The 23,739-nt window shown below is 33.9% G+C and overlaps 1 protein-coding gene across 4 annotated transcripts in view; it reads left to right on the plus strand.

The window, feature by feature from the left end:
• The window catches only part of LOC138708854 (pyruvate carboxylase, mitochondrial-like), a 223,790-nt gene that overhangs the window by 138,057 nt on the left and 61,994 nt on the right, over positions 1 to 23,739 (plus strand). For all 4 annotated transcript variants that reach the window (XM_069839105.1, XM_069839109.1, XM_069839107.1 and 1 more), the window contains exons 2-6: positions 8,530 to 8,798; positions 15,971 to 16,155; positions 18,001 to 18,166; positions 20,106 to 20,251; positions 22,688 to 22,912. In XM_069839105.1, coding sequence (XP_069695206.1) covers positions 8,651 to 8,798; positions 15,971 to 16,155; positions 18,001 to 18,166; positions 20,106 to 20,251; positions 22,688 to 22,912 — 870 coding nt within the window. In that variant the 5' untranslated portion in view covers positions 8,530 to 8,650. The remainder of the gene's footprint in view (positions 1 to 8,529; positions 8,799 to 15,970; positions 16,156 to 18,000; positions 18,167 to 20,105; positions 20,252 to 22,687; positions 22,913 to 23,739) is intronic.

Here is a 23,739-nt window from a genome sequence, read left to right on the forward strand (position 1 = left end):
AATTAAATTCTGACTTGTTCGAAAAATTTCAGTGGTTATGTGGCTGTGAAAGAAGAAAATCTTTGTTGTTTTCCTTGTGCTTTGTTCGAAGGAGAAGAGGCATGGACAAAGGACGGTATTAGTGACATACAGCATCTCCAGGATCGCTCTAAAAAAACACGAAAACTCGGTTAGTTTTCTATTTAAATAGGTTAGTTTTTGCAAATTTTTACGATTGTAGAATGGTAAGCCTAATATTTTGTAGTAAGAAAGTAAACGACCAAAATTTTGAAGCACCAGCCGCCACTGACTTTTATTAAGCTTCATTTAATACGAGTAGTTCAAGGAATAATGGCCATGTCAAAGGCAAGTTTTTAATACAAGCTTCTGAAAACGTGAAAACTCTTGAATAAAGTTATGCAGCGTACTTCATCGAAGTTGCAGCTGCTTCTTCGCTGTAGTTAATCATAGTCAATCATCACATTGCCAGACTGAGAAATGCAGTGCAATGAGGAACATGAAATTAATATTGCGTAGTTCTTTGTTCTGTCACAAGTGTACATGTAATTAAATTTAATAATTACTTTTCAGATGATAAGCATAGTAATAGTCTATTATTATTATTATTATTATTATTATTATTATTATTATTACCATCATTGTGGAAATTACTTTCTACATATTTTCGTGTTTGTATTTAATTTAATGTACAGTAGTGACAAAAAAAAACCGGATCGACCCTTGTAGACTTGTTCACAGTGACAGCACGATAGACCGGTAACTAAGACTTTCGTGGTTCGAATCCTGCCAGGGAAGGAAACTTTTTTTTTTGTTCCTTATTCAAATTTATTCCCAATACTTTTCGATTGCAGCGATATTTTACTACTTAATTAACTTATTATTCCCAGAACATGAATTTTACCAGCTTATTTTCTATTGTCTTTCGAAATGGGCTACGTCAGCAGTCGAAACTACAACAATTTCAATAGATTACTCGCTATCTTGTGAATGCGGGCGTGGCATGAGCAGTGACTCATTTCGGGGACTTTGATTATTCCGTCGGTCTGGTTTTTTTGCCACTACTGTACAAAAAAACCGGACCGACCCTTAGCTGATTTCAGAGCCTTGTTCACTCCAGAGCACGATAGACTGGTAACTAAGTCTTTCGTGGTTCGAATCCTGCCTGGGAAGGAAACTTTTTTTTTTTGTTCCTTATTCAGATTTATTCCCAATACTTTTCGATTGCTGGTAAAATTCATGTTCCGGAAATAATAAGTTAATTAAGTAGTAAAATATCGCTGCAATCGAAAAGTATTGGGGATAAATTTGAATAAGGAACAAAAAAAAGTTTCGTTGCATGAATCTGGTAAAAAATTGTAATTAGAAACCGTCTTTCAGTAAAAAGAGTTACCATTCTACTAACAATAAATCTTGAAGGGCCTATTCGTAAAGAATTTCAATGTTTAGAGTGTCCATAAATAACGTACTTTAATGTATCGTAAATTTAGCAGTAATTAATTCTAAACATGCCTACGTATAATGATTTACTTACATAGATATCCAGAGCGTGGTAAGATGGTTTGAAAATAATAAAACACCAAGAAACTAATTACGTAACTTTTTGTTTCTGCAGACCTTGTTAATTTTATCTTTCTGTATAATTATTTAGAATATTGAACAAGCTTTTCGCAATTTACACAAATATAATTTTTCAGTAATTGATAAACTAGCGGACTTACGCGTATTAATTATGTAAGTCTGTGCGGCTTACAGCTGTTTCGGTGCTTCATCACACCATCCTCAGAGCCTACTACATCTCGGCGTCATCTCGAACTTCTCTTCCTGTTATGTGGGTGCGTTTGATTTTTGAAAGGTGTTGAAAAGTGGAGTCAAATAGTGTGTGTGTACTGAAATTGATCTGTGTATTGAGAATTTGATCGGGGTGTGTTTTAGTGTGTTTGTATATTTCGTATTGTTCTAGTGTGTTGAGTTTTTGGTTCTTAGCTTGTATGTGTAGGAAATTCTCAGCACACCGATCAATTTCAGTACACACACTATTTGACTCCACTTTTAAACACCTTTCAACAATCAAACGCACACACATAACAGGCAGAGAAGTTCGAGATGACGCCGAGATCTGGTAGGCTCTGAGGATGGTGTGATGAAGCACCGAAACAGCTGTGAGCCGCACAGACTTACATAATTAACACGAGTAAGTCCGCTAATTTATCAATTACTTATATTCAAGTGTTAAAAGTAGTGTACGCAAGATTCAAAATGGATAATTTTTCATTTGTGAATTTTTGCGACAATTATTTTTTTTCTAGCTTAAACCTTGCTATGACGCAAAGCAATTTGGCATTTTCAGATTATATTTAAAACTAAAACTTTATATTGCTATATCTAGGATTCACATTACTCAAATATATTATGAGTATAATATATCATGGGCCTAAATTATGCAAAACATTTTTGTGCGAGATCGTGCGTATTTGCTTGTTTTCCGCACAGAACCAATACGCGGTAAGTGTGAAATACCACATTCAGTATTCCCAACGTAACACACATAACAATTTCCCTCTTCTTACCGCTTAAGCGCGACATTCATTTTACTGCTTTATGCATATATATTTCTCCAAATACATATAATATTATAATAATAATAATAATAATAATTATTATTATTATTATTATTATTATTATCATTATTTATTTATTTAATCTGGCAGAGCTAAGGCCAGTGGGCTTTAGGCTTTTAACATATTATTTTTAGAGACGTTTAACATAGTAAGTAATAATTATAAATTGGAAACTTACCACTGCAATTTCACCTAAATTGCAATGTTAATTATCGTTTTTAAATATTTGCAAAAATTAAGTAAAGTCTACTACTCCACGAAACTTATTGCATTCCTGATACAAGTAACATTAAGGAAGCCGTGAAAAAATCAACAAGATTCCAGATGCCGATGTTATTACTGCAATATGTTATATAAATACTATTGTTAAAATATTAAAATGAAAAATAAATCATTACATAACCTTACCGTTTGTTTTAAGTTCGCATTTATGGACTGGGGGAAAAAAAAAGACAGACGTATATCACGGCCTGCTGGAGTATAGTAAACACAGAAAATATTTTATAGCAACAATGTTGAAGAAAGATATTTTGGTTTTCCGAAGTTGCCGTCATTAAACAGAAACCAAGATGGAGATTTCATTGCAACTAATTAGAAATTCGTCTTTCAGGTATGTAATAAACGATCTTCGCACAAAATAATGTACGATACACGAGCGGTATATTTGTTTTCATGTTCTCGGAAATTAAAAAAGCTCAACTACGTTTCGCTTTTTCAAATTTTTCCTCGAACATGAAAACGTCAACATACCGCTCTTGTAACGTATATTACTATAGTGGGTCTGCGAAAATGAAGCAAGAGTTCTAAGGGTTCCGTGATATTCAAACGGCTGGGAGCCACTGTGCTGGAGTAGCTATCAAGTTCAAATAGGTCATCCTATTTTCGCAATAAACTCCTTTCCACACCACCACAACCTAATCTACAATTAAGTAACCTTTCCAGCTGATAAACCATTGTTCAGTAGAACAACAGATAAAAGTGTTACGACCTTCGTGCTCTACCCAGTCTCCTTTTTCGTAATGGAGAGATGACTTGATCGCGACCGATGTACGTAATGTAATAAATATTGACAAAGTTCAAGGCGGGGACTTCGCCCCTTCGATGCAGAGTACACTGACCATTAAAAAGACACCTCTCAGCGTACTGGCGAGTTTGCTTTTGCTTGGGGCTGTTATATGAAATTGTAACCAGAATTTACTGCAAAGTCTACAAACACAGTGAGAAGAAAATTGAATTACGTGCGGTACGTCATCTGTCAAAGACAGTTTATAGCAGCACTAAGAAAATTAGGCCTGCATATAGGTCTTACAAATGGCTCACATAAGCCCGCCATCGGTCCCTATCCTGAGCAAGATTAATCCAGTCCGTACCATCATATCCCACCTCCCTCAAATCCATTTTAATATTATCCTGCCATCTACGTCTCAGTCTTGCCAAAGGTCTTTTTTTTTCTCAGGTCTTCCAACTAACACTCTATATGAATTTCTGGATGCACCCATATGTGCTAAATGTTCTGCTCATCTCAAACGTCTGGATTTAATGTTCCTAATTATGTTATATGAAGAATACAATGCGTGCAGTTCTGCGTTGTGTAACTTCCGCCATTCACCTGTAACTTCACCCTTCTTAAGGGGTTAGGTACAGCTTACAGCAGTAAAATTTTGGAAATATTCAACATTTTTTTCCTCCATTACTGTATTTTGTACAATAATGAAAATTAGTATGTGTAAAACACTGTCCTTCTGCTATATGAAAAAAAAAATAATTTTACGATTAAAAAAAATTATTTACATTTTTCTTTTTTTAAAATTCTGTTCACTGTGCAGTGATGAAGCGTTTCCCACGTAACTCAAAAACTATGCAACATTCTGTGATGAAATATTTTTTGTGTATTTATGCAAGATCACTTTTCTACCTTTGATAGATTGTCTGATAAAAAATAAATTCTTTTTAAAAATGGTCAAATATCAGTATTTTCTTCTAACACAAAATAAAAAAAATATTATTTTTTAAGGAATGTAGATGAAAGAGCATGATACTGTAAACATTAGTTTCAGAAATGAAATAAAAGAGAGAGAACATGAAAAAGTTAACAAGTTTATGAGTTATGAGGGAAACGCTTCATCACTCCACAGTAAACTGTCACCATTTTGAATTTTGAAAAAATATATATAAACAATTTTTTTTAAATCATAAAAATATTTTTTTCATACAGCAGGACAGTGTTTTACACATACTAATTTTCATTATTGTACAAGATGCAGTAATGGAGGGGAAAAAATGTTGAATATTTACAAACATTTTACTGCTGTAAGCTGTACCTAACCCCTTAACCCCAAATATTTTCTTAAGCATCTTATTCTCGAATACCCTTAACCTCTGTTCCTCTCTCAAAGTGAGAGTCCAAGTTTCACAACCATACAGAACAACTGGTAGCATAACTGTTTTATAAATTCTAACTTTCAGTTTTTAAAGCAGACTGAATGACGTAAGCTTCTCAACCGAATAATAGAAGGCATTTGTCATACTTATTCTGTGTTTAATTTCCTCCCGAGTGTCATTTATTTTTGTCACTGTTCCTCCAAGACATTTTAGTTTTTCCACCTTTTCAAAGGATAAATTTACAATTTTTATATTTTCATTTCGTATTACGAGTATGTTCTGGTCACGAGACATAATCATATACTTTGTTTTTTCGGGATTTACTTCCTAACCTATACCATCACCAGACAGCGGATTTTCGGTCCTTACACAGCGACGAGACGTCACGTCCTTTGGCGTACAGAGAAAGCGTAACAATGAGTTCAGTGACCTCCCTGTAACTGACATACATCTAACGTTCAGTATTGGGACCGAAATCCGCTGTTTGCTCATTGCTTGGCATATAGGTCTAGCGTACAAAATAGTTATAGGGGACTAAATATGGTCCGTTATCTTCAAATTAACAATGGACGAATAAGACTTTGCAAGAAGATGTTCATGTCAACACTTGATATCAGCGAATAGGAATTATATAGAATGAGCACTGAGCGAATTTTCCTGTGTTTTGTTTCTCTGTGCGCCGGCGTTTAGTTCCACTTTCAAGCGCTAGAGGTTAGTGTAATCGAGCACACGCTAGGATAATACTTGAGACACAGAATCCAAATATCGCCTACCTTATTGCTTTGCTTCAAATAAATTCAAGTTAACAGCTTTTCCTTATTTCTCAGTGGCAAACTGGTGGTAATAATATTTTTTTATATTTTATATATAATAAATTATATTATAAAATAATATAATACATTATAAATTATGTATCAAATTGGTTTAATATTTTTGTACAATATAATAATATAGGTATATGGTTTTACTTCTCATAGGAGTTTTGTTTGTTTGTTTGTTTTTTTTTTTTTTTTTTCATTTTTAGCGCTATCACAGTCTAGTATACAGTCACGAAGCTCAATAGTAGTAAATATGCATCCATAGATAGTTGCTAACCACTAGGATTGCTAATATCGCCTCATTACAAACAATGCGAAATAGTACCGGCACAGTCTGTTGTTCCTAGCATCCTCACAACTCAAGCTTTGTGACTGTATATACTAGACTGTGGCGCTATCAAATCATTACATATTTTAATTGTTGTTTTAATTGTAGTTGGGGTCAACGTCTCAACACTCATTATAAAGGAACTCTAGAGTCTAGACATTACAGTTAATTACGGATTTATTATTTCATCGATCCAATTTATTTTATTTGAGTACATAATGTACCTAGATGTATTAATTGTATGTGTTATATTTCCGCTGTGTCGACTGCTAGCTGGTGTGATGTCAGCGCCAACTCTTGGGAGAAAGCAGAATCTCACGCTCAATTTGGTTTGAAGGTCATTGAAATCAATCCTATACATCAAAGATACCGACTCGAAGTGTCCATACTGTATAATTATCTATACGCTGTTCATAGCGGAGATCGTTTGGCCAGGTCAGCTGTTAGCAAGACTGTTAGTGATGTAGCCTAATTGAGGGTGATAAGAGAGGTAGGCATGGAAACCATAAAAAACTATATCACCAAATTCGAAATGATATAAGACAACATACTGACTCATTTCCTCGTAAATAATAACAGTATTTACAGACACAAATAAGCCGGATCTGTATTGAAGGAGGACTAAATATAGCTGCTATCCATAGGCTCTATCTTGAAAGGAAACAATTTTGCAGAGTGACAATATTCATGTTGACAGATTTTTATGAAGAGTACATTGGTTTTCATATCCCAAAGAAGGATCAGTGCAGCGAGTGTATTAAAGAAGATCAACTGATTTCCATTATTGGCATTTCATGGTTCACGTAAAATGCCTCGCCTGTCTTGGACCTAATGACAATAGTTCGCTGCTGGAAGACTACTTATTATTATTATTTTTTTTACTTATCGGAGATAGAATTGTTAAAACACCAGGTGTACATGTCTTTGAAGTAATCCACTAATGATGAGGGTTCTACGGGAGATCAAGAGAAGGTGCGGTTAGTGTTCAGAAAAGACGTCAGGATGCGAAAAGTATGATGGGTGAAGAGATAGTGATTTCGTCACCACAAGGCAGTATTTTATCGTTGACGGGTACATTTAAGGGCCAAAAAAGTTATAATCTTAGAAGTTGGTGCATGAGCGGTAAAAAATAAATAAAAGGTCTGAATGAAATTACAACAGGAAGTTTGATGATTTAATGTCGTAAATCGTGTTTTAGTATGATGGAAAAGTGTTTAGGGGATCATATATATAAAGATCAGGTAGGAAGTTATAAAATTAAAAAAAAAAGCTGGGAAATTAAAAAAGGGGCTAGTTAATAAATATAGTTACCGATTGAAGTTTACTGTAAAGAAGTAAATCTTCGAAAGTGATGTAGTGAAGTTATGAAAGATGATCTTAGTGATAGTATTTACAATTTTTTATGTTTTTTTTTTTCTTAGTGTTGATTGTGGTTAAGAAATGAATGATCAAACTAAAGTGAACTAGATACTCATGTCAAGATTTAATAAGATTATGATGACGTGTATTAGGTAGAAAAAAGATCCCAATGAGTATAACCGGGTGGAGTGTTACGAGTTAGATGTAATGTAGAAAGACGGAATTATGTATAAATTTAGCTAGCAAGATTAGAATGCTGAAAGGAACGTACAGGGACATTTAAGATCAATAAGAAGAAATTGACTGTTTGGAGTTCAGTTAATAGCGAGAGTAGGAGAGTTATTAGTTTAACAGCTGTCGAGATTGCATGCTAATTGTTCGTATATTAATAGAAAGTTATGGTGAAACCCGTATACATAAGTTGTGGTACACCATAACTAATATAAATGTTGATGACAAATAAATATCTATCTATCTATACACTAATGATGAAAGAAACGTAACAGTTTACTGTATTGTTGAAACAGAGCTTCCGAGCTAAGATGCCGTGGTCTACTGGTGCTGACGTTACCAGACGTTTCGTCTACTTCTACGGCAGTCTGCAGTCTGCCGTAGTAGACGAAACGTCTGGTAACGTCAGCACCAGTAGACCACGGCATCTTAGCCCGGAAGCTCTGTTTCAACTAGACACCGGCCGTGAAAGCCTGCATGCTAAGTTTACTGTATATTCTGGACTGGCTCACGTCTGCTAGTACTTCGAAAAACACACAAAATAAGACCTCCATTTAATTAAACCCACAATCAGTATTTTTAAGCTGTATAAATCTGTTTGCTACATTTCCCTCTGTCCCTTATCTCACTTCACACGGGTCAGGAGCTGAGATTATTGACTTTATGGAAAGACTCAAACTTTGGACTATAAATGTGAATACTCATCAACAAAGGCAGAAAATGACAATGAATAGAGTTCAGTCGTATTCTAATTTTGTCACTAGTAGTTAATAAGTGGACCTTGGTGTTGCAGATGTGGTGACACAAGAAGACTGATTGAGACTGACGCTGAATATTTGTTGTCAGTCTGCCCGCTGCATCTACAAGCCACAAACCTCGTCTCTCTAATATCTGCCGACTGAGTAACCTTCACAATGCTGGGAGTCTGCATTGTCCGATCCTCCAGGGGAGCTGGTTTCCCCTCACAGCAACAAAGGTTCTTTAAGTGGTCCATATCTAGAAAGAATTACTCCACTGAAGTGGAATATCGTCCAATCAGAAGCGTCCTAGTAGCAAATAGAGGTGAGTATTAAGGAGCGGATTCCTATGTAATTAAATATTATTTTTGCGTGTGATAAAACACAATTAACAAAGTTAAAAATTCCGAACATGAAGTTTCAAGTTTAAAACCCGAATTTTATTTCACATAAAAACACATATTTTCACAAAAAAAATTATGTAAATACATATTTTCAGGAAATATATTATAAGCACATAAATCTTGAGTTTTTTTACTTAATAATTTTTTTACAAGAACTTTTAAACATTTTAAAACTAAATCAATTATGTCACTCAGAAGTACGTTATCTTTTTAAGAATTCTTGGTTGCTTCGAGTTTCTAAGCTCTGTGTGGTGTATCCGTGATCCATTTTTGTAATAGTATCGCCCCAAGTTCTGAGAACTACTAGGCAGCATATCAGTGTTATTATTAGAGAATAAATTAACATGGACAAGGAGGAGAGATCTTGCAACACATAATTAGGAATGTTTATTGTTGCTGAAGATGATTTCATTCCACGCTTTGTTTGTGAAACACAACAGATAAGAGCTCGGGTATGAATTTTAATTTGAACGAATCTCTCGCCTCTCGCTCATGTCCATGAAGTAAGTAGATCTATGTCTTGTTGTGATTCCCTGTTATCGGGCTTGGTCAATCGATATCCTTCAAGATATACTGAAAGATGGTTATTTAAAAAACGATATGGCTTTCCTATTGGCAAATTTAAGCTTTTTGTGTGACACCATAAAAAAATTCGAAACATCCAAAAACCTGTTGTCTGAAACAGGGAGGTGCGTGCCGTGGAAATTAAACTAGACTCGCTACCAGGTTCAGAAGCACAATTACTAAGGGACAAATTCCAGAATGTGTTTGGGAAAAACAGTGGATATAAAAAAATGTGTAAAGTTGCTCAGTATTGGAGGATGTGCCTGTAGGTGAAATTGACGGTGTATGTGTTTGTGACATTCCTCTCTTTAAATATGCACGTCTGACGTCCTGTGATGCGGAAAGATCGTTTTCACAATATAAGTCGTTGTTCAGAGATAATCGGCATGCATTTGTGATGGAGAATTTGGAGATGACCTTTGTTGTTCACTGCAATTCTCGGCCAACTACTAGTACTCAAGTGTGGTTGGTGAGTACTTAGTAGCATTTTTTTTTCCAAGCTAAGTAAGGTATTTTTGTCATATTTAAAACAAATATTTTTTTGTTTTTAGCAAATATTTTTTTTGTTTTTAGCAAATATTTTCGTACTTTTTAGCACATAAAATAAATATATTTAAATTTTTTAGCACATAAAAATCCGCTCCCTAGTGAGTATGTATATGTATATGGGCTATTCCATATGAAATCGATCACTAAAAAACCTCGCATTTTTTATACTCTAATTTTTTCCCTACTTATACAAGGTGCTGAGGGGAGTGCATTTTCAAAAATATACTATCGAAAGTCAAACGGTTTTCGTATTATTGAGCGACAAATTTGGCGTATTTTATAAAAACAAGCCTCTTTCAGCGCTCAGAACTCTGGAACCATTTACTGCAGAACATTGAACGAGAGCTTATTTTGAAGCTGACATTTGGTAGGTTATGTTAAGAAGTAATCCTTATTTTTATTGTACACAGAGAGACAGATAATCTGATTTTACTTGCTTTTAGGCTTTTTGGCCATTTGTAAAAATGTAAAAAAATTTTGAGAAAAACCTTGCATTATTAAGAGGGATTCGGCATTGTTTGCTTAGTGGCTCGGCAATAACTTTCGAGGGTATTAAATAGATTTTCACATGCCTAGACTTGAACGGCGCAGTACCGCAAGCACTGGCCGAGAGCTGAAGATAAGCGAGCGTTGGGCGTCATTTTACTCCTGTGTTTATGAAAACCTGTGATAAAGCTAGCCCAGCTATGCGCTACTAGACGAAACATCACATGTTTATGTCTACTGGCCTTGATCCCTCGGCTATCTCCCGCCTCACAGTCAGCTGGTTAGTTCACGCGCGTACTATTTATTTTCTTTATTTGATATTTTCAATACTTTCTTATCAACGTCCCACCAGTAAAAAATATGTGTTTATTTGTACTTTCAATGCGGAATCTAACCATATATTTTAAAAATATTTTTTCGTGGTCAAAGGCGTCTTAATGAAGAAAAATCTAAATTTCTCCATTTCCATAAAACGTAAGAAAAACTGTTTACATGTCAATATAAACTTTAACTTCTCAGCATCAAAATAAACCATGATTTTGATCATTGGGTGAAAGGGTTTCGGAGCCACAACAGTTTAAAGTTGCAAATTTTATGAAAATACGATAAATTTAAATATTATTAATTTAAACACTATTAAGTTCTGATGCCTCAAACTTTGCACAAAGCATTATATCACAGTTGTCTACGGACAGAAAAAGTTTCATTGTATTTAAAAATTGCAAGGTCAATTTTCTCTATATTTCGGTCGATTTGAGATGGAATAGCCCATATGTATCGTATATTTATTGTCATCAAAATTATGTATAATTTGTATATCATTCGTTATTGGTGGTCGTGTTACATTTTTATTTTCCAGGAACCCACCCTTAACTACATTTTACTATTATAGTCCATATTACGTGCTATTATTCTAGTTATTTCTTAACAAAAACTCATTCCCTTTAATTACTATTTCTTATTTATATAAACTGTACATATGTTTATTCCTTATTTTTCCCTTCTCATTTTTCTTTATTATACAGTAGAACCCCAATTTTCCGTTACCCTATTAACCGATTGGTGGATTATCCGACTCTCTTTCTCTATCGCTCTTTTTTATTTTATTTATTTATTTATTTATTTATTTATTTATTTATTTATTTATTTATTTATTTATTTATTTATTTATTTATTTATTTATTTATTTATTTATTTATTTATTTATTTATTTTTCTGCAGAAAATATATTAGTACGAATTTCTTCTACAAAATGTTCTTTACAAACTTTTACCCTTATACAGTATGATCTACTTTTCAAGGGGCCTAAATTCTATGCAAAATGCCTTCCACAAGTGTCAAAGAAAAGGAGTTGTGCTACGAAAAATAGTGCAAGTAATAGAGTGGTTTGAGAAAAGAGAAACTGTGATTCATCTCGCATCAGAATACGAAATAGGAATTACAACTGTGCACGATTTAATTAAAAACAAATATCAAGTATAATAAGTATGTAAATCTACAACATGAGGCCTGGACTATTCTTATATTTTCACAGACAGTCGTCATAAGGAATTTCCTTGGCTCTTAAAAATCCGTCATTGAAAATCAGACTTAAATTACTGAACTTCTGATCCACTACCTGCCATGTTAAAAACACACGGAGGAAATTACGAAACTGTATTATGCACTTAATTTATGAAAATGTTATATGGTACGGATTATCCGATTTTTTTCGATTAACCGTTCACTCCACATCCTTCATTACCACGGATAATAGAGGTTCTACTGTATATTAAAATTTAAGTTAGGGGCCTATATTAATTGCACCAATTTCTAGCCATAACCAATTGTCCTAAACTGCTTACGTTATTTTCTAATTCTTTTATCCAATTAAACATATTTTTAATTGTTTGTAGGAATCAGGTGACTGTGTAATGAGCATTTATCAGAAGTTATTAAATTTGTGCTCTGGAGCCTACGATACCTTGTTGCACTTTCAAGCAAGCTCTTAAAGATCTTAGCAGTAACACTCTTCTTAATATAGGACAAACTATTGACATCTCTGTATAAATAAAATACGGAGAACTGAATTAATTTCAATACCACCACTGTCATCATCATCTGCGTATTTTGAGGAGTCCACAGATTTATTAGGGGATGCCTGGACATCCCCTGTAGCTCCGCCTAGAAAGAAAGAAAGAAAGAAAGAAAGAAAGAAAGAAAGAAAGAATTGAATAATGCTAATTGTAATTGGAACTAATCTAATCCGTGATGTGAATATTATGTTGAAAATATAAGTTCCCAGAAAGTACTAGTAGCAACCACAGAATACTTTTCTTTAATATGATGTCCAGTACATAACACTGAGTCCGTGCCCTGTAAAAGGACTCCATTATTCATGAGTGAAGGCATGAATATTCATACCTCCTCTTCTTCACACCATAATATTGCTTCATCATACTCTTGAAGCAATCTTGCCCTGTCACCATGATGGACACTGGCAGGTGTGTCATGTCGTCACAGTGACAATGTCGACCCTGTTCTACATCGACGTCAGAATGAATACAGTGTTTGCTCATTGACCTTTCAAATTTTAATTACATCACTGTAATTTCTCTTTGAAAGTTCTTGTCAATAATTTTTGCAATTTTTCTCCTTTATTATTATTATTATTATTATTATTATTATTATTATTATTATTATTATTATTATTATACATCCAAAGTTGTTGTTGTTGTTGTTATTATTATTATTATTATTATTATTATTATTATTATTATTATTACTTACTTACTTACTTACTTACTTACTTACTTACTGGCTTTTAAGGAACCCAGAGGTTCATTGCCGCCCTCACATAAGCCCGCCATTGGTCCCTATCCTGAGCAAGATTAATCCAGTCTCTATCATCATATCCCACCTCCTTCAAATCCATTTTAATATTATCTTCCCATCTACGTCTCGGTCTCCCTAAAGGTCTTTTTCCCTCCAGCCTCCCAACTAACACTCTATATGCATTTCTGGATTCGCCCATTCGTGCTACATGCCCTGCCCATCTCAAACGTCTGGATTTAATGTTCCTAATTATGTCAGGTGGAGAATACAATGCGTGCAGTTCTGTGTTGTGTAACTTTCTCCATTCTCCCGTAACTTCATCCCTCTTAGCCCTAAATATTTTCCTAAGCACCTTATTCTCAAACACTCTTAATCTCTGTTCCTCTCTCAAAGTGAGAGTCCAAGTTTCACAACCATACAGAACAACCGGTAATATAACTGTTTTATAAATTCTAACTTCCAGATTTTTCGACAACAGACTGGATGATGAAAGTTTCTCAACCGAATAATAACAGGCATTTCCCATATTTATATTGTGTTTAATTTCCTCCCGAGTATCATTTATATTTGTTACTGTTGCTCCCAGGTATTTGAACTTCTCCACCTCTTCAAAAGATAAATTTCCAATTTTTATATTTCCATTTCGTACAATATTCTGGTCACAAGACATAATCATATACTTTGTCTTTTCGGGATTTACTTATTATTATTATTATTATTATTATTATTATTATTATTATTATTATTATTATTATTATTTACTTGTACTTTATGTATTTAGATATTTTGTCTGTTTCTCATCGTAAGGGAAATTCATCCTCCCATCTACCCAAAGAACATCTCACATCTCGCTGTTCTCTAGATTTATAATTTAATATTATTTTGTAACTCCCTTTTTTGCTTGAAAAGTGCGTAGGTATTATACTACTCAATATATTTTTTCTGTTTTCACTATTAACTTGAATGTTGCCTATCGAGTTTCGAATTAATTTTTTAATCTACAAGTAACCTATGCATTGTACCAATGATTATAAAAGTTTCATCTCTTATGACTCCATTTTTCTTTCATGTCTTTAATTTAATATCCAATATTTACTTTTATAAAGAAACATTTGCGTCGCCAGAACCTTGTGTTGTTTCAGCATTTTTCACATTGCTTCAAATATTCTTTGCAACATTCTTAATACTGATTTATATACGGTATATATTTTTTCATACAATATGGTACATTAAATTTTATCTTCACTTTATTATTAAGGCTATATTTGTATACAATAACTATTATTCCTCGTTTATCAAATCTTATGATTAGGGCCAAGAAGTTCATGCCCTAAAAACCTACTAAATATGCATGCAAGTATGCGTTTAAAAACCTTAAAATATGCCAATAAAATATGGACTAATAAAATTCTATATTTCTTGACGTGTCATTAATAAATAGGCTAAATAATAATAATAATAATAATAATAATAATAATAATAATAATAATAATAATAATAATAATAATAAATGAAGAGTACAGGGGAAAAACCTAGTAAGTCACGTTTTACTATTTTTACATGAGAGCAAGTTAAATGTTTCAATTATTCTATTGTCTTTGAATTATCATTCTTCAAATTTCTTTGAACTAATGAGATTGTTATTCTGTACAGTTAAACTACACAAATCTACACTACCTGAGCTATTACTTGACATCTGAAACAGAAAACTGATAATTTTGGATTTATCAACCCCTTCAGTCATGCACGATTCGCTAGGTGTGCCACAAAACTTTCAATACTTTTCTGGTAAAAATAATTATAATAATTCCACACAACACCAGTTTTTAAAAATAGAATATGATGTTTTTATTTTAAAAATACAAACTATGCATTTTTATGCAACATAAAATCAGCTTTAATGAGCTTAAACGTGAAAATATGCCACAATAATATAAATATCACGAAATATTATGCATTTATAAAAAAAAAAGGCCAAAATATGCAACTATATGCAACATAAAATAGGTTTGATAAGCTTAAATGTTGATGATCTGTGAAGATAACTAATCAGCAATTAATTGTAGCCAATGGAAAAAATATGCAAATGCATGAACTTCCTGGCTCTACTCACGATCATATAATTATGAATATATTTTATAACTCGTGGAATACCGAATACAGAAATACTGGGACAAGACGACCTTGACTTCCGTACCAATTATCCCCTATCCCTATTGAAAGAAAGTCTTATCAGTGTTGCCACGTCTAGTCATGTTAGGCAACAAATTTGCAATACTTATTTAATTGACATAAAAACCGTCCATCCTATCGAAAGACGGCAAAGGAAAAACATATTCTTTATTAAATTCTCTATTAACATTGACAAAAATCAAGATCCTATGCATAGTAATTATCCACAGGGCAATGTTAAACTTTTCTGAATTTTTTTTTTTTTTTTCGAAATCTGTAAACTTCCCACCGATATGTTATTAGACTTTTTTATTATACTCAATATGATCAATTTGCCCTGCGAATCTGCAGGATTATTTCACTTCCATCCTGTAATATATATATATATATTTAAATTTACTGGTTTTCCACTGTATTAATACCACCTCTCCCCTTAAAAAAATATTGGTAGAGTTTAGATGAACTAGTTCAGTGCAATGCATATTCACACACCATTCTTTGTTCTCAGGTGAAATCGCGATCAGAGTCTTCCGAGCATGTACAGAATTGGGCATACGTTCTGTGGCGATCTACTCGGAGCAAGACAAAATGCACATGCACCGGCAGAAAGCAGATGAATCATATCTAGTTGGAAAAGGCCTGCCTCCCGTACAAGCCTACTTGAACATTCCTGAAATCATTCGAGTAGCCAAGGTACTTCACTGTTTATATGTTCAATTTTATTATACATCTTGATTACACAACTTTTAACACTGTATCACTTCGGAAAACGTATTATGTGTCTTTCTCGTGTTAAATTTAACATTACCTCATTACGAATGCTAACCACACCTACAGAGACATCAACATAGACATGGAAATTCTACACATTCAACCAAAAAGCCAGAAACTAAACACACTAGAATAATACGAAATATATAGGCACAAAAACACATCCAAATGAAATTCTCAACACACAACTCAATTTCAGAACACACACATTCTTTGACTCCACATTACACTACACGAACACAACCCCACTGGAAGCACAAACAAAAGGCGCCAAGACCAGCAACAACCAGTTCTGAAGATGGCCAATAACAGACCGAAACATGTCAATGAGGTAATGTAAAATTTAACACGAGAAAGACACATAATACGTTTTCAGTTTTATTGTTACAAGCTACTTCGCCATAGCGTCAATTTCGTGCAGGTTATACATTAAGAAACAATTATTATAAGCAGGCCTATGATTAGCAAGCACATGTGAAATACTATTTTAGAACATTTTATGTTAATCTTATTCAACTTTTATACGGTAACATCGAAATAAAAATAAAACTACATGAGAGTTCATTTTCAAACACAGTTGAAACAACCGGAGGAATGAGACAGGGAAGTGAACTTTCACTGGTACCTGTATTGGGAGACTAGCAAAGCGTCTGAATAGGATGAAGGTGATAATGCTGGTGAAATAAGTCCGGGGTCCAGCACCGAAAGTTACTCAACATTTAGTACTCATATTGGATTGAGAGAAAACCCCGGAAAAAACCTCAACCAGATAACTTGCCCCAACTGGGAATCGAACCCGGGTCACCTGGTTTCGCGGCCAGACGTGCTAACCATTACTCCATAAGTGTGGACTATAATCATTAGTTACGAAATATCTGACTCTATTGCTTGCTTCATACCATGTAAACTATTTGTCACAATAGTTTGCAATTCATTTTTATAGTTTTCAGAGAAGTCTTTATTGTATATTAAAAGTATTTATTTCAGTCACTGACTTCACAGCATATATTTAAGGTGTTAAACCTTTGCATTATATGTTTAAAAGACGTATGAACGTTTTCGTTGGATGTTGGCATAGACCAACGAAAACGTTCATACGTCTTTTAAACATGTAATGCAAAGGTTTAACACCTTAAATATATGCTGTGAAGTCAGTGACTGAAATAAATACTTTTAATATTTGTCACAATGTAAAAAGGAAAGTTGTAAGGGTACACAAAAAATGTGAAATTTATTCACCCTGGCAGGCTGTTCGAATATTAATGTCGGTCATTTTTTCTTTCCACGAGTATATATAATACATATAACATAAAGTTCGAAAATGTGATAGAAACTGTAGTTTAAATTGCCATAATGTTGAGATAGTTGTCACATTAAACATTTAAACATTGATATGATAACCTAATTTATCTTAACATAACCTCAAAATTTTCTTATGGTTTTGTGTAAAAATGTTTCAATATAGAGAAACTTTAGGAAATATAATTTATAAAACGGAACGACTTCAGAATACCGCGTAAGTACATGTGTCGTTATTGCTTTATTGAATTATTTATTTTTGGTCCAAGGAACATATTTTTATGTAGGTACGTATTTATTTATCTACCCTTATGCCATCAGTAAAAAACATGTAATTTTAATTAAGCTTACTTATAATTTGCACAGTCTTTGTACATAAGTACTTACGCGGTATTGTGAAGTATGGCGATAAAATCAATAAATATATGTGCCAGTACGAATATACATTGTAAAACTGCATGTTCACAGGAGAATGACGTCGACGCTGTCCATCCTGGCTATGGGTTCCTATCAGAACGCTCAGATTTTGCTCAAGCTTGTATTGACTCAGGTTTACGGTTTATTGGCCCTTCACCGAAAGTTGTACAACAGATGGGAGATAAAGTAGCAGCTCGACAGGCAGCAATTGATGCAGGTGTGTAAGCTATATATTAAACCAATAAGATTTGATGTGCTGGTTCTGAACTCATTAAGTTCACGGAACCCTTGTGTGTTGCTCGTCAATCATAAGCGTACGTACCGGTAATAATTGTCTTCATGGAATCTCATACATAGTACAGGACGTATATTTTCTTATTGACTCTTAAAATATGAGTGATTCATTGGAATTTACTACAAATTAATTTTTCTTTTTCATAGGTATCCAATATTTTTCTCACTGTGTTCTGAGAGTTTAGGATTGGACATTGGACATCTGAATGACGGGACCCATCCATTGATATCAGTGGTGGTTTCTGCATTTTCTAATTGGGTGTGCATTGTTGTTGTTTAGGCAACTATCTAAAGATAGATCTGGACTGCACTAGTTTTGGTTTTTTCATAGAATACCTGGAAAGTGGAAGAAATTAGGCATTCTCTGATGCGCAACATGATATATTCAAAGTATTTCACATAAAGTCGACCAACTTGATGATTGGTTACTCCCTCCTTAAGTATAAAAGAAATGAGGACATTCTTAAAAAATTAAAGGATCACCTTCAAATTTATACAGATGGATCTCTAAATCCTAATAATGGGACATCAGGAGCAGGATATTATATTCCAAAATATCAAGAAAATTATTTCATAGCATGTTCATTCTCCTCCAGTCTTGACACTGAATTGCTAGCTATTGATGCTGCTCTTCAGTGTGTTACTCAAATTTCTGAAAAATATATTTGCATACTTACCGACTCCAAGGGGGCTATATTTAATACAATTAAATATGTACCAAACCTATATGCACATAGAATTATTCCAATTCAGAAACAACTAAGTAAACTAAAAGAACTCCAAAAGGAAATAACATTTCAATGGATACCTAGTCATTGTGGTATACCTGGAAACGAGAAAGTCGATAATATTGCAAAACAGGCAACATATTTGCAACCAAGACCTCTTCAAGTGATATCTCTATCCAGTGCTTTTGCTTCAGTAAAGTCTCATTTTACAAACCTATGGATCAACAATTGGCTCTCTTCTGACAAAGGAAAAATTTTACAGTCTGTACAAGACCTGGAAATGTACAAAAACTTGCAGAGACATGTTCAAACATTTTTAACAAGAGCCAGAACAGGTCACATTGTCACTCAATTGCATCTACACCGATTTCACATTTCTGATAATCCTACTTGTCTGTGGTGTAATAATCATGATGAAGATCTGGAACACATTCTTCTATACTGTCCATCCATAAACCACAAAAGAAGTAAATTAAACTCATCAATACCGGTTGCAGAAGACACAGCCCTGCAGTACATATTGACTACACCCCAACTCTGGCTACTAGCAACAGGCATCTATAATGAACACCGATCAAAATACCCCTCATTTCTCGTGAAAAACAACAACTGAATAGACTACAGTGGACTATAGTGGACTTTATGTTGTCAGCAAACAGTTGGATACATTAAGAAGATTGATTTAAAAAATTAAAAGTAAATTCAATTACCCAGGACAAAGAACAATGCAGATTGAACTGGAAAGAACATGTTGCCAGGATGCCTTCCAACCACTTGCCAAAACTGATCTTACTCTATACTCCAAGAGGCTGAAGAAACTTAGGAAGACCTAAAAAGCGCTGGATAGAGACCATAACAGACCCCTAGGTCTAATACGTGAAATAATGATGATGATGATGATGATGATGATGAATATGATGATGATATGTTGAAACACATATTTCCGTGAAAGTCTTGAAATCGATAATTTTACAACTTTACAATAGCCTAAGTTACTTTGTTCTTCAGTCTTTGTATAATAAGAAAATGGAAATATTATTATGAAACTTATTGTAATTCATACATGGTTATGGAAAACACTGGTAGTATTAAAGCTATGAAGAATGGTGGACTGTTACGGTTCTTTGTTGTCAGGTGTGGCAGTTGTTCCTGGAACCCCTGGTCCAGTGACTACATCAGAAGAAGCCATGGAGTTCTGCCTCAAACATGGACTCCCCGTCATATTCAAAGCCGCATTTGGAGGAGGGGGGCGTGGTATGAGAGTAGTGCGCAAGATGGAGGTTGGTATCACCTTATTGTATGTTCAGATCAGGCACAATCCCTTAATGTGAGGTGTTGAAATTATGAGAACTCTAATAGGTGCAAATGTTAGCCTATCAATTTTCGTGGTACAGTATTGATTGTGGTATGGCATGGTATAGGCCTAATAGCCTAATTTGATGTGATGTGTTATGTGATAATTTGATATGACGTGCTGTGTGATGTAATATGTAAGGTCGGCACTCATATTAAGATGATGATGATGATGACGATGACGATGACGATGACGTAATGATAAATTTGTGGGATCATGATGGAAAACAGTGCTGGAAAAATATATCCCATTGCCATTTTCCACAATAAATTTCACTTTGATCAGCTAGGTTATCAACCAAGGATTTGTGGAAAGACAATACACTAGACTTTCAGTTAAATCTTCAGCAATTGTAGTTACCACTAGAGACCGATATTCAAAACTACCTTCCACTGACTAAATTATGTGGTTTTGACTTCCCCCCCCCCTTTTTTTTTCCTTTTTTAGTCCATATTCCCTTTTTCCCCCCTTTTTTAAAAACATCTTTTATTTTGGTCCTTTTTTTTGACAGAATATCGCAAACATTTAGATAATTTTCCTCTATTTTTCTGATAGGCCTAGGCAAGCGAAAATCAACATCATTATTCTTCTGATTCTAGACATTGAAAAACTAATAAAGTGTGCTGATTTAGAGTTCAGGATAAAAAGAAAATTTTCGCCTCTGGTTTCAGTTGATGTTGAACGGTCATTTTCTGTTTATAAAGACATTCTGCATTCAAAGAGGCAAAATCATATTGAAACATATTGAAATGTTGAATTGTGATCAAAGATAACACTTTCCTTATAATCCATGTTGAATCAACACAATTAACACACAGTCTACTATATACAGTCGCGAAGCTTGAGGTGATTTTTTGCAAATCTCGCGATAAAGCGCTCCAAGCGGTTAGCAACTAGAAACAATAGACTGTCCACTGTCGACTTTGGATTTAGAGTCGACTGAGTCGTATTTCCATCGAGTGCTAGGTCATTGCTTATTTCGCATTGATGCTTGTGAAGAAAAATCCTAACATCTATTTCTTATTTTACTTCTAGATGCAAAAAGTGGTTAATAAACAGCAGGAGGGAAGATCTAATGACAAAGAATGAAGCATATCTTTATAATAATATAAAGTTTTGCTCTCTTCATTTCGAAAACACACAATTTATGAATGAAAACAAAAATAAATTAATCTGGAATGTAGTTCGAACTATTTGATGTTTCAAATAAACCTGTTCTGTTATTACCTGCAGCTGAGAAACAAAAGGTTTGCATTAATTCTACGTCTGTATCAGCTGATTCCTTGAATAATTGTACATCTTCGACAACTTAGGCCTACTTTTTTTTTTCAAAGGATATGTTTTTAATTATAGCTGTTAATTTTCTTGATATTTTTATTTGTTACTTTACTAGAGACGTAGAAAAAGTAAGTCTGTTACAATAAAATTTATTGATCACGTTTTATTTCCAATTCTGGTGTAATTATTATTGCTTAACCTCATCCCACTTTGTTAACTACGTAAGCCTACACTACAAGTACCGGTACACGTAAGTTACTCCCAGTATTCATATTTATATTATTGTTGTAAAGGGAAATGCAAATTAATATTTATTGGTTTCATAGTTCATTATCGCCATAATCTTGAATGAGTGAAGCGATTATAGTAAATTTCAGTTCGTTTTGCACAAACAAAAATAATATTAACCTATTTCTTGCAGGTATCTTCGAGTATATGGCGGAATTTAATATACTTCATTAAAATAATAAATGAACTTTATCCATTTAATATTTCAATAATGGAAGGAAGGTGTTAATTTTTCCAAAAGAACCCGACAACGAAAGTGTAACATATTTTGTCGTCTGTTAGGAGAGATCTGTGATGATGAGGCGTTAGTAGCGATCCTAGTGGTCGGCAACTACCCATGTTTGCATTTTTACTACATATTGAGCTTCGCGACTGTATATAGTAGACTGTGATTAACGTGAGTAAGATCGCCATTTAATCAGTTATTTACTTTCCTTATGTTGTGAAGCAATAAATATAAGCTTGTGTGTGCTATGTGTATCCATGAATGTGCTGAAGTGTGTTTTCAATTAAAATAGCACCCTTTTGAGGGAGTAATATACGTAGTCTTTTTTTAAGTCCTTTTTTGACTATATCAAATTACAACACTTTTCTTATGTTGTGAAGAGATAAATGTAAGATTGTGTGTGCCATGTATTTGGATGAATGTGCTGAAGTGTGTTTCGGGAAATAATATAGTCCCCTTTTTCAAGTCCTTTTTTTGGCTATAACTTTCTCCTTTTTTGTCCTTTTTTGATGAAAAATTTTCCCTTTAAAATTCGGTCTCTAGTTATCTTTATCTGTATTTATTTTCTAGGAAGTGGAGGAATTGTTTCAACGAGCGAGTTCGGAGGCAAAGGCTGCTTTTGGAAATGGAGCGATGTTCATCGAGAAGTTTATAGAACGACCACGTCATATAGAAGTTCAGCTGATGGGTGATAAAGCTGGCAATGTTGTTCATTTATTTGAGAGAGATTGCTCAGTTCAGAGGAGACACCAGAAAGTTGTGGAAATTGCTCCAGCCCCCAAGTTAGACCCACAGGTAAGGTGATCAACTTAACAAAAATATATTTCTCCGATTTAAAAATGTGTAATGTTTAATGAATAAAATAAATTCATGCTGTGATTAAAATTCACTACAAAGTTATTCCAATTCAGAAACAACTAAGTAAGCTAAAAAAAACTCCAAAAGTAAATAACATTTCAATGGATACCTAGTCATTGTGGTATACCTGGAAACGAGAAAGTCGATAATATTGCAAAACAGGCAACATATTTGCAACCAAGACCTCTTCAAGTGATATCTCTATCCAGTGCTTTTGCTTCAGTAAAGTCTCATTTTAGAAACCTATGGATCAACAATTGGCTCTCTTCTGACAAAGGAAAAATTTTACAGTCTGTACAAAAGAAACCAAATGACCTAGAAATGTACAAAAACTTGCCCAGACATGTTCAAACATTTTTAACAAGAGCCAGAACAGGTCACACAATTGTACCTACACCGATTTCACCTTTCTGATAATCCTACTTGTCTGTGATGTAATAATTATGATGAAGATCTGGAACACATTCTTCTATACTGTCCATCCATAAACCACAAAAGAAGTAAATTAAAATCATCAATACCGGTTGCAGAAGACACAGCCCTGCAGTATATATTGACTACACCTCAACTCTGGCTACTAGCAACAGGCATTTGTAATGAACACCGATCAAAATACCCCTCATTTCTCGTAAAAAAACACAACTGAATAGACTAAAGTGGACTTTATGTTGTCAGCAAACAGCTGGATACATTAAGAAGATCGATTATAATTTTTATGAGTCTATTCTTACATTAATTAGAATTCTGTCTTTCACACCATTGGC

This window comes from Periplaneta americana, chromosome 11, assembly GCF_040183065.1.
Source record: "Periplaneta americana isolate PAMFEO1 chromosome 11, P.americana_PAMFEO1_priV1, whole genome shotgun sequence".
In the NCBI taxonomy this organism is placed as follows: domain Eukaryota; kingdom Metazoa; phylum Arthropoda; class Insecta; order Blattodea; family Blattidae; genus Periplaneta; species Periplaneta americana.